This window comes from Schistocerca gregaria, chromosome 3 (genome assembly GCF_023897955.1).
Source record: "Schistocerca gregaria isolate iqSchGreg1 chromosome 3, iqSchGreg1.2, whole genome shotgun sequence".
Taxonomy (NCBI): Eukaryota; Metazoa; Arthropoda; class Insecta; order Orthoptera; family Acrididae; genus Schistocerca; species Schistocerca gregaria.
Genome location: NC_064922.1, coordinates 243,584,598 through 243,596,995, shown reverse-complemented (window position 1 = coordinate 243,596,995; position 12,398 = coordinate 243,584,598). Strand labels below are relative to the sequence as shown.

At 38.9% G+C, this 12,398-nt stretch overlaps 1 protein-coding gene across 2 annotated transcripts in view; it reads left to right on the top strand.

Moving 5' to 3' along the window:
* LOC126356329 (breast carcinoma-amplified sequence 3 homolog) overlaps window positions 1-12,398 on the top strand; it is a 119,357-nt gene that overhangs the window by 79,399 nt on the left and 27,560 nt on the right. For both annotated transcript variants that reach the window (XM_050007307.1, XM_050007308.1), the window contains exons 8-9: window positions 7,858-8,188; window positions 11,704-11,998. In XM_050007307.1, the coding sequence (XP_049863264.1) occupies window positions 7,858-8,188; window positions 11,704-11,998 (626 nt within the window). The remainder of the gene's footprint in view (window positions 1-7,857; window positions 8,189-11,703; window positions 11,999-12,398) is intronic.

Genomic DNA, 12,398 nt, shown 5'->3' with positions numbered 1-12,398 from the left:
TCATTTTTGTGATGTCTGCATTCCTTTTTGCCTGCTTCATTTACTGCAGTTTTATATTTTCTCCTTTCATCAATTAAGTTCAATATTTCTTCTGTTACCCAAGAACTTCGTCTAGCCCTCGTCTTTTTACCTACTTGATCCTGTGCTGCCTTCACTACTTCATCCCTCAGAGCTACCCATTCTTCTTCTACTGTACTTCTTTCCCTCATTCCTGTCAATTGTCCCCTTATGCTCTCCCTGAAACTCTGTACAACCTCTGGTTCTTTCAGTTTATCCAGATCCCATCTCCTTAAATCCCCACCTTCTTGCAGTTTCTTCAGTTTTAATCTACAGTTCATAACCAATAGATTGTGGTCAGTCCACATCTGCCGCTGGAAATGTCTTACAATTTAAAACCTGGTTCCTAAATCTCTGTCTTACCATTATATAATCTATCTGATACCTTTTAGTATCTCCAGGGTTCTTCCATGTATACAACCTTCTTTTATGATTCTTGAACCAAGTGTTAGCTATGATTAACTTATGCTCTGTGCAAAATTCTACCAGGCGGCTTCCTCTTTCATTTCTTAGTCCCAATCCATATTCACCTACTACATTTCCTTCTCTTCCTTTTCCTACTACCGAATTCCAGTCACCAATGACTATTAAATTTTTGTCGCCCTTCACTATCTGAATAATTTCTTTTATATGATCATACATTTCTTCAATTTCTTCGTTATCTGCAGAGCTAGTTGGCGTATAAACTTGTAATACTGTAGTAGGTGTGGGCTTCGTATCTATCTTTGCCACAATAATGTGTTCACTATGCTGTTTGTAGTAGCTTACCCACATTCCTTTTTTCCTATTCATTATTAAACCTACTCTTGCATTACCCCTATTTGATTTTGTGTTTATAACCCTGTAGTCACCTGACCAGAAGTCTTGTTCCTCCTGCCACTGAACTTCACTAATTCCCACTATATCTAACTTTAACCTATCCATTTCCCTTTTTAAAGTTTCTAACCTACCTGCCTGATTAAAGGATCTGACATTCCAAGCTCCGATCCATAGGACGCCAGTTTTCTTTTTCCTGATAACGACGTCCTCTTGAGTAGTCCCACCCGGATATCCAAATGGGGGACTATCTTACCCCCGGAATATTTTACCCAAGAGGAAGCCATCACCATTTATCCATATAGTAAAGCTGCATGCCCTCGGGAAAAATTACTGCCGTAGTTTCCCCTTGCTTTCTGCCTTTTGCAGTAACAGCAGAGCAAGGCCATTTTGGGTAATATTGCAAGGCCAGGTCAGTCAATCATCCAGACTGTTGCCCCTGCAACTACTGAAAAGGCTGCTGCCTTTCTTCAGGAACCACATGTTGTCTGGCCTCTCAACAGATACCCCTCCGTTGTGGTTGCACCTACGGTACGGCCATCTGTATCGCTGAGGCACACAAGCCTCTCCACCAACGGCAAGGTCCATGGTTCATGGGGAACTACCAAGGGAAATAAATAGGCCGAATTTTGATCTAGAGGGAATTAGTTGAATGTAGTGACAGGAAGAACACAACTTTTGGTTGTGTTAGCCCAGGGTCATAAATACAAAATCGTGAAGGGGTAATGCAGGAGTAGGTTTAATAATAATAATAATAAAATAAAAAATAAAAACAAGACTGCAGATAAGCTACTATGAACAGCACAGTATAAGCGTTATCATAACAAAAATAGACACAAAGCCACCACACACTGTAGTAGTAAAAGTTCATATGCCAAATAGCTCTGCAGATGATGAAGAGATTGAAGTGAAATATAATAAAGTATTCAGATAGTCAAGAGAAAGAAAAATGTCATTTTGATGGGAGACTCGAATTTGATAGTAGGAAAAGGAAGAGAAGGAAAAGTAGGGGAATATGGATTGTGAGGAGGGAGAATTTTGCACAGAGTATAATTTAATCATCTTCAACACCTGGATTAAGACTCATGTAAGAAGGTTGTATACGTAGAAGAGAAGGTTTCAGACTGATTACATAATGGTAAATCAGAGCTTTCAAAACCAATTTTAAACTGCAAGACATTTTTTGCAGGGGCAGATATGGACTTGGGCCACAGTTTATTGGTCACCTACTGTAGATTAAAATGCAATAAATTACAAAAAAATAGGAAATTAAGAAGATGGAAACTGGTTATATTGAAAGAACTTGAGATTATTGAGAGTTGCAGAGGAAGCATTTTGCAACATTTGACGGAATCAGCAGAAGGAAAGACTGTAGATGAAATGGTGAAGGCAGAAGATGATCAAATATGCAAAATGACAAGGCATACTAAAAATCTTGGATAACACAGGAGATACTGAATTTAATTGATGAGAGGAGAAAATATGGAAAGCCAGCTAATGAAACAGGCGAAAGGGAATACAGATATCTAAAAAAAATAGATTGGCAGAAAGTTCAAATGTATATGAGTCAAATGCAAGATTGTAGAATCATGTGTGACTAGAAGAAAGACAGGTACCTCCTAAATCAAGATTAAAGAGACCTTCGTAGAAAAGAGAAGGAAATGTATGAATATCAAAAGCTCACCTGGTAAGCTATCTGAGCTAAGCCAGTACTAAATAAAGAAGGGGAAGCATAAGTAGTGGATTTTCTACTTCAAAAAAATCAGTCTGTGCTCCAGAACAGTATTGAAGACAATATTATAGAAAGAGAAGGGGAAGTAGATGAGGATCAAATGTGTGATATGATACAATGAGCAGATACTGAAAGACCTAAGTCAAATCAGGGCTCCTGGAGTAGATATCATTCCATCAGAGTAACTGAGATTCATGCAAGAGCCAGCAATGACAGAGCTATTCTACATGGTGTGTAAGATATATGAGACACCAGGAAGAATGTAAAAATTCCAAAAGCAGTTGCTGACAGGAATGACTATTACTGAACTTCTAGTTAGTAAGTTATAGTTACATACTACTCACATGAACAGTTCACAGAAGAACGGAAAAACTGGCGGAAGGTTTCTGGAGAAACATAGGAATACCCTGAGACAGTACTAACACTATGACTTATCTTAGAAATAAATTAAAGAAAGATAAATGTACATTTATAGCACCTGTAGACTTAGATAAAATAATACCCTCAGACTTCAAGAAGAGAGTAATAATTCCAGTTCCAAAGAAGGCAGATACTGACAAGTTTCTAAGCCACTGAACCATTAACTTAATAAGTCATGATCGTGGAATACTTATAGAAACCAAACACAGGGAATAGCAGTTTGGGTTCTGGAGAAATGCAGGAACTCTTGAAGCAATAATGACCCTACAACTTATCTTAGTGGATAGAATGAAAAATAAAAATGCAGTTGTGTGTGTGTGTGTGTGTGTGTGTGTGTGTGTGTGTGTTATCTATTTTTGGCAAAGGCCATACTGGCTGAAAGCTTGTGACAGTCTTTTTGTTGTGCCTATCTGCGACTCAGCGTCTCCACCATATGATGAGTAGCAACATCCCTTTTCATAATATTGTTACATTCCATCCTGGATTTTCCATTGTTTGAAAAGACAAACCTAGGTTTATAAAATTTGTAGGTTTAGAGAGTGCTGTTGACAATGTTAACTGGAATATACATTCTTTGAAATTCTGAAGATAGCAGGGGTAAAATACAGGAGCAAAAGTTTATATACAGCTTGTACAAAAACCATAGTACAGTTCTAAGTAAGAGATAAAGTACATGAGAAGCAAACAGCAGTTAAGAACAGAGAGAGATGGGGCTGTAGCTTATCCCTAATATTATTCAGTCTGTGCACTGAGCGAGTAGTAAAGAAAATGAAGTAATTTGGAAAAGCAATTAAAGTTTAGGAAGAAGAAATTAAAACTTTGGGATTCGGCAGTGACAGTGTTATTCTGTCAGAGACTGAAAATGACTTGGAAGAGCAGTTGAGTGGAAAGGACAGTGTCTTGAAAAGAAATTTAAAATGAGTGTCAACTAAAGTAAAATCAGGGTAATGGAATGTGGTTGAATTAAATCAGGTGACTGTGGGGATTAGTTTAGGAAATGAGACACTAAAAGTAGTTGATGAGTTTTGCTGTTTGGCTGGAAAAATAACTGATAATGTCCAAAGTATAGTGGATATAAAATGCAGACAGGCTACAGCAAATAAATCATTTCTGACAAAGAGGAATTTCTTAACATTGATTATAAATACAAGTGTTAGGAAGTCTTTTTCTCAAGGTGTTTGTCCTCACTTGGAAATGAAATGTGGATGATAAGCAATTCAGAAAAGAAGAGAATAAAAGCTTTTAAATTGTCATGCTATAGAAAAATGTCGAAAATCTGATGGGTATTCCGTGAAGTTTCAGGGTTGCAGCTGGATGACTTTGAATTTTTGCCACGATATTCTGGCTGACAACCATTCAGCTACCTTCAGATGAGTATTCTGCACAGAGTGAAACACTCACCTGAAGATGGGTGAATGGTTGTCAGCTGAAATTTCATGGCACGGAGTTGACATCACTCTGCAGCAATTCCAAAACTTCATTGAATACTCTTTACAGCGGCAAAATTTCAAGAATGGTGTCCAGCCAGTTCCAGGCCGCCGACATATGGTAATAAGTCAGAATTTTTTTTTCCAGCAGATCAAGATAGGGTCATTTGTTCCCTCTGTTTTTTTACGGGATCTGCACTTTGGGTCTTCTGGTGGTTTCACGCTTCTGGCTTTGATGATGATAGATCTGATTTCCTATTCCTTTGCAAAAAAATCAGTCCTTCAGTATCCTTTGTTAGGGTTCCAGTGGTCATTCGTGACCAGGTCTTACCTTTATCTATTTCGCCTTCGATCTTCGCAGAAAATTGCCAACACAGTGTTTTATTCCACAAACTGACAGCCTGCCATTGGATAGTAGCTTCCTGGTATTGATTCTTGGTTTGCTGCACTTTCAGAAGCTTTGTGTTGTTAGCTTCAACCAGTGCTGATTCTTGGCTGTCTTTCACATTTCTGCCAATGTATGCTCCTCTTTTTCCACTGTCTGCTCCACTTGCAAGAGTCCTCTACCACCTGTACAAGTACAAACTGTCAATCACATTTAGAAGGTGAAGTGCATGGAGAATTGTCATGGGCATTTTTGTTTTCCTCAGATTATCCAACTTGTGTTCAGTTCATGATACCTGCAGTGTATCTGATTAGAGGTATTGATTGCCTTGATGGTATTGCTGCCATTCAATTTACTTCTCAAAATTTTTCAGGCCCTGTGGGTGTACCCTTTCCTGATCATACCTTTTACATGCCCATGCATAACGATGTCTAACTGCAAATGGACTAGGTGTCATCAGGCTTTGTGACACTTTATAGCTTGCCTTTTTAACATTTCAATGCATTGACTTTCTGAGACTTTGCCGTTCTTTAGTGGCGGTGCACTATACTTGTCTGAGCCAAATTCCAAAGTGATTTCATTGCAGAATATTTGGAGTGTATCTGTCAGAGGCTTGATTTCAGTTTAAGATTTTCCATACAGTTCTAGGTTGTTTATGTGCAGCAGATGGGTTATTTTCTGAGAATTTATCATTTTGTAATGGCTCAGGTTTGTTTTGTGTTAAATAGTTGACAGTAGCATCAGGATGATGATGAAAAGTAGTGGGAACAACTCCCACTGGGAAATGCCTCTCAAGATGTCAGCTAGTTGGTAACTTTCTTTTATGGCAAATACTTCTGTCACCCAGGGCTCAAACACATCTCCTGTGAATTTGCTGATGTTTATACTGTCCCCAATGGTTTCCAGGCACTTTGAGTCAACTGTGTGGCAGTGAGTCGAATGCTTTCTCATACTTAATCCAGTTTGTGAGTAGATTTGTTTTCCAGCTTTTGCAATTCTTTTTAATCCTTTTATCATTCAGGAGCTGGTCATTTGTGCCCCTGCTTTCTTACATGTCACCTTCTTATTCTACTCGTATGACATCATAGTCTTCCAGAATATCCTGAATTCTATCTGCTTATGATGCCTGTCGGCAGCTTCAACACAGTGTACAAACCTGTTGTTGGCCTGTAATTTCTGGGTGTCTCCCCTTAGCTTGGTCCTTCTGTATAACTGTGTTTTTCCAGTTGGATGCTTCCTGTCTACAAAATTGCATCAAACAGTTTGCTCATTTTATATGCAGAGCAGTCAGGCATTTAATCCAGAAGCTGTGCAGTTGATCTTCGCCAGGACATGTCTAGTTCTTGACTTACTTCATTCTTTTTGTGAGAGTTTCAGGATTTACCTCCAGCTGTTGCAGTCTGTTCTTAAAAAATTTAACCTCAAAGTTCCTTATCCACCCAACAGTTTTGTTATAGCCTCTTTCATTTTTCCAGAAATCTTTACATAGTTGGACTGCTGCTTCTTGCTCTGGTTTTTTAACTTTACCTGCCATTCGGGCTCTGAGTGCCCTTAGACAGTGAGTTTGTGTGAGAAAGAGTTGTGCTTTTGTGAATGTGTGTGTGTTTTGTACTGCAGTTGGAGGACTTCGTACAAAAACTTTAACAGTCTACAGTCTTTTTCATTGTGCTTGCCTGCAACTCAACACTTCCTTTATACTGTGAGCAGCAATCTACTACTTCAGTATCATTGTTATTCCATTTTGGACTTTTCATTGCCTGTTACTCCTGTATTGTAGAAAAGCTGGTTAATTTCATTGATTGCTGTTATTTCGACTGTTGCAAGGACATCATTAATGTGGAGCCAATTGTTTTCTGCAGACAATATTCTAAGTTTGGAGCTACCTCCTTTCTGCATTAGATGCCACTTGGCCCACAATTTTTCTAATTTTTCTTTGGCTCTTAGATGTCTGTAGTGCCAGAGTAGGTTGTTTTACTCATGTTTTGTCAATTTTCCAAATTTCTTCAAGTTCCACACCAATGAACACCTGATTTCTAATGATAAGTTATCTTGGATAAGCTATCATAGTACTGTTATCTTCAAAAAAAGTCTGAATATTCAATCTTCTAGAGCTGATACATTCACTTTTAGTAGCCATGTTTTTGAGGTTCCAGTGATATAGTAGCATTTCATGACTTTGTGGATCTCTGGCATTGTGTATTTCTGCCACTTATTAGTTTTTTTGTTTAGTTCCTGTAACCCACTTGTTAATTGATGCCTAGTATCCTTGGCAACAACCATGGTCCTTTTTACCCTTGTCAACAACTGAGCTTCTATAGCTTCCTTTATAATTTGTTGTTCCATTGAGTTAATTTGGCTGGGTGCACTTAATCCTGGAAATTGGAAATTTGTGGTAAGGACTATGGGACCAAACTGCTGGGGCCATTGGTCCCTCGGGTTATACACTACTTAAGCTAACTTAAACAAACTTATGCTGAGAAAACACAAACACACACACACACACACACACACACACACACACACACACACACACACACTCCCGAGGGAGGACTCGAATTTCCGATTTGGGGGGGGGGGGGGGGGGGGGGGGAGCGGGAGCACGGGAGCAGTGCGAAACGAGACAAGACACATCAGACCGCATGGCTTCCCTGCACGGCACACTTAATCCTGCTTCTTAGCTCTCCAGAATGGTTGAACCTGCTAGTAGTTTGTGGCACAGCTGTCACTGCTCTCAACTTCACTGGAGCACTCAAGCTCCACCACAACATCAAGGCAGTGCCCATTTGGAAGGGGGGGATTATTCATATTGTTGTTGTTGTTGTTGTTATCCTGTAAGAATTCTAGAGGGTTCTAGAGGATCAAGCAACTCGGTTATCTTTTGACTGGTACTTGATATTTGTATTAATAGTGTGTATTCAGGTTTTTAATATGTTTGTATTCCTCCAAGAACTAATGGAATATTCCATGAACTTGATATTTAAATAATTATTAATAAAATGAATCACATATGAAAACTGTAGGTACGGCAGCCCTCAGGGCTCCACCCATCATCTGCACCTGCTTCTCCATTGCCAATTGGACCACAGCAGACGCAGCACCACCAACAACACCAACAGCAAGGTTATGGCCGGAATCCGTTGGTACGCCGCACCCACTCGGCGAGTTCTGATGATGGGATACCTCTCAGAGTAGCAGCTTGCTTTGCACCCCCAAGAGCATGGCTTGCTGCTTCTCCCACTGGAGCTCGTGAAAATCCTGGGAAGGCCAACAAACGAGCCGTAGATTCCCTGTTTGTCATGGCCTGTCATGGCAGCCTTGTTGAGTACAGTTTAGAACCAAGACATGCATCAGGTGTGTATTGTACATTAATGTTGACTGTTAAATTTGTGTGCTTCTACATTTCACATAGTGATAACATTATTATTAAAATTAATGTATTACATGTCGTGTTAGCTGCTGAATTTAATAAGCAGTTATAAGTTGTGTACTGTCGATACCCTGTCCCAAAATATGTGCAAATGTTCAATTTACACATAAACAAGGAAGGCTTTATTAAGGGAATTAATATTTGCAGTGAACAGTGGCGTGGTGGAGCTATCTAATATTTATTTGCTACTTGTTTCACGGATTACTTGTTTTTGTGACCTATGTTTCAAGTTATTAGACTGCTGTCTGATAAAGACATTGTTGAGCATAATGGTACAAACACAAGGAGTGAAGAATTCACAATCGGGCAGTAAATTATTGTTAATACTAAATATACAAAATAATCCATTTGTATTTAGTGCTTCCTGACCTCCAGTATTTCAAACAACTATAGTTCCTACCATTGTGCCAATATTACAGTATCTACTATATAACTGTGCCGCATTTCCAGACAATGCTGTGCATAGGTAGCATCTGTTTTCTGCAGTTTTCAGCTTCTGTGGTGTTCTTACAGTCTCATGCAAACTGTTCTACACCTACTTGTTTTTCCCATGTAGTATGAGCCACAATGTTACAGCAGATCCTATAAGTCCATTTAAGTTCATTGAGGACTGCTTGTCTTTGCATTTAAACAGATTTTTGCTTACTTTGCCTATAGTGTATTAGATCACTTACTGTTTCTTTTTCTTCAGAATATTACCAGTTTTGGTAGACAATCTATCAACAAATGGTAATACGCTGTAATATTGTGCCCTGCCCGTGACGTAGTAAAATACTATTTTCCTTTCCTGTCGAAATATCAAGAGTTAAAGATATAATTTAACCACTGTGTCAGTGAACTGCACTGCAAGTCAGCGTATATATATGCCTAGGGTAATGAGAGTGGTGTAGCATTATCATCTGTATTTTGTTCTATATAAGAATGTGCTCTTGTCTTTTCTTTCTGTTCTTTAGTCGCGACCCTTTCTGACAGCATCTTACTCTCAGACTCTTATTTCCTTCCACTTTGTTCAAATGAACTGAAATTGTATTCTTGTTAGGAATTTGTTTAATTGTGTCATCATTATCGCCAATTGCGATTACTGATGTGACTTTACTATGAATACTTTTCTTTTGCTTCAGAGTCAGGCTAAGATTGTTGTAATTTTTACATATTTGACTGGAATACAGCAAAAATTCTTTGTTATGTCCAAAACTGTGAGATTAGTGCACGAGATGTCAGACGTCTGTATACAAAGCTCCTTTCGTTAAATAATAATTGTTTAATTTACCATTTCTGCTTTCATAATATATTAACGATCATCAATCCCCAATTTATAAACATTATAGATTTTGCTTCACTACATTTTTTCTTACGTTGCTAATGTGATACTTGTGAAATTGATCTCAGTTTTGGACATAACGAAGAATTTTTGCTGTATTCCGGCAAAATATATAAAAATTACAATAACCTTAGCCCAACCCAGGAGCAAAAGAAAAAAAGTATTCATAGTAAAGTCATATCAGTAATTGCAGTTGGCAATAATAATGACACAATTAAACAAATTCCTAACAGGAATACAATTTCAGTTCAGAACATGGGGTTCTGGGTGACTTTTCTGAACTCTACACCTTTTCCTAAATCTCTCCAGTCATTTTCCTTCGCTGTTCTTCCTTTCTGTTCAACTCTTCTGGCCCTGAAAGTTTGCATAAGTAAAACCTTTTCTTTTATAAGTGTGTTCTCTTGTCACCGCTTTGGTGAGTAGATTATTTATCTGTCAAATTACAGTGCTCAGATTAAGGTTTTTTTTTTTTTTTTTTTTTTTTTTTTTTTTTTTTTTTTTTTTTCAATTTCCCTGACTTGTTGCTGCATATCTTGATTCATTCCACATCTGTGAAGATTCTACTTCTTGAGAGGATCTAAGAAACATGATGAATGAATGAACATGAACATGATCATGATTATGATTGGCCAAGTCCTTGTGGGGCACTAAGGGTGATGCCATTGGTGCTGTCTTGTGAGAAAAGCCAATGCCACGAGAAACTGGACTGCCTCACACTCAGCTGTAGAGTGAAAAGTTCATTATGGAAACATCCCCCCCCCCCCCTTCCTCTCAGTCTGTAGCTATACAACATCCTTTCACCCTGGGAGTGCTGGTCCTGAAAGTTTTGCAGGAGAACTTCTGTGGAGTTTTTATGGTACAAGGTGAGTTTCTGCTGGAAACAAAACTGCTAGGACAGATTGTGAGTCGCGTTTAGGTAGCTCAGTCAGCACAGCACTTGCCCACAAAAGGCAAAGACCTCAGGTACGAGTCCCAGTCTGGCACACAGTTTACACACAGTTTAAATATGCCAGGGAGTTTCATGCCTCCATATGTTTCACATCTGGATCAATTTTCAGAACTATATCATTCCTCCCTAAGCAATTGGTGAATTTGGCAAGAATCTTCCATGCTTGTGGTATGTTGGAGGAAGGAGAGCCAATAGAATTGTCTGTCATCAAGCAGATCCAAACTGCTGTGAGATCATACTGTATGCTGAATGTGCATGGTCTTGGTGTCAGTCAGTGGTATCTTAGTTTTAGCACCGTTGACAAAGTTGTGGGTGGTAGGCCAGTCTGGTGGCAGCTGAGCAGGTGGGGGCTGTGAGGGTGACGGTCAACCCTGCAGTTGTCGGCTGCTGCGCTCCTGATGATTGGCATGGCAATTGTTACAGTGGAAGTTGTCAGTTGGTGTTTTTCATTGTGTGAAGCAGAACTTAGCATGTTGTTCTGTTATGTCTGTGACTGGAAAATCATCAAGTACATGAATCAGTGTTAACAGAAACAAATTCCCCGAGCTAACTGATGCATCTCCATAAATGATGATTGGTCAACCTATTTGAAATAGTGTGTAGTAGAGGCATCTCACTGGGGAGTCTGCATTACTGCCCCGCCATCTGCAGGAAAGCAATTCTCATTATTTCCTCCCCCCCCCCCCTTTATTTAACTATTATTTTCATCTTTTGCTTGGTATTAATTATTATGACTACTGTTTAACTTCTCCAGCATTCCTTTTTATCTTTCTTAAGTTAAGAGGTAATATCCATTGTTTTATGTTGTCTTACTCATAGTAATATAACTCTGCAATTGACATTCAGTACATTATTTTTCCATTTCTTACACTTATGTGCCATCATACAGCCTTTTTTTGTACTGTAATCATACACACATCAGAATGGAACATGTACTCTTTTGTTACACATCCCTATTTCGTGATAACAGCCATTATTAGATACATAATTGGTAGATATCATATCTTCCAGATTTTTTTCTTACTGTCCTCTTTTAATGTTCCACATTTGTGTTTCTAAATCAGATAGCTTCTTGTTGCATGTAATAAAAAGTGTAAAAGGATATCACACCTAAAACATTCAATTTACATACAGAGTTGCTTATTTGATGTGTGTTTTTCAATCTGCAGCAGTTCCCAAGGAGAAGGTTTGTGATGACACACCAATAGAACTGAGCGTCCACGCAAAAGCTCAGTGGGTGCTCCTACGCTCAACTTTATCTGCTGAGCTGTCTCCTCCACTACTATCTGACAATCCACTACTGGCACTTCCTGAACGTCCACCTCCTCACCATAGTAGTGATGATGAGACAGATGCTGATGAACGCTGGTTGTCACAGGTTGAAATTGTAACTCATGCTGGACCCCATCGTCGCCTCTGGATGGGTCCACAGTTCACCTTCAAGACATATAATGGTACACCAGGGTTAGTATGCTTCCGTTTTATATACATAAGTAAAATTCATAACTGTATATTGTGTATATATTCAAATGCATATGTTCATATTTATAAATATTACACCCCTAAAATTAGTCAACAAATAAATCAAAAAATCATCAAATCAAACAAACATAAAAAATGTGACCTGTAAGGGGTGTGTGTGTGTGTGTGTGTGTGTGTGTGTGTGTGTGTGTGTGTGTGTGTGTGTGTGTGTTTGTTGGGGAGCAGGTGAGGGGGGGGGGAGAGAGAGAGAGAGAGAGAGAGAGAGAGAGAGAGAGAGAGAGAGACCGACCGACCGTGCACATGCATGCAAATAAATAAATATGAGAAATACTGGACACACCTAGATATTGACAAATTGGTTGTAGCGGATGGAAAATGGATG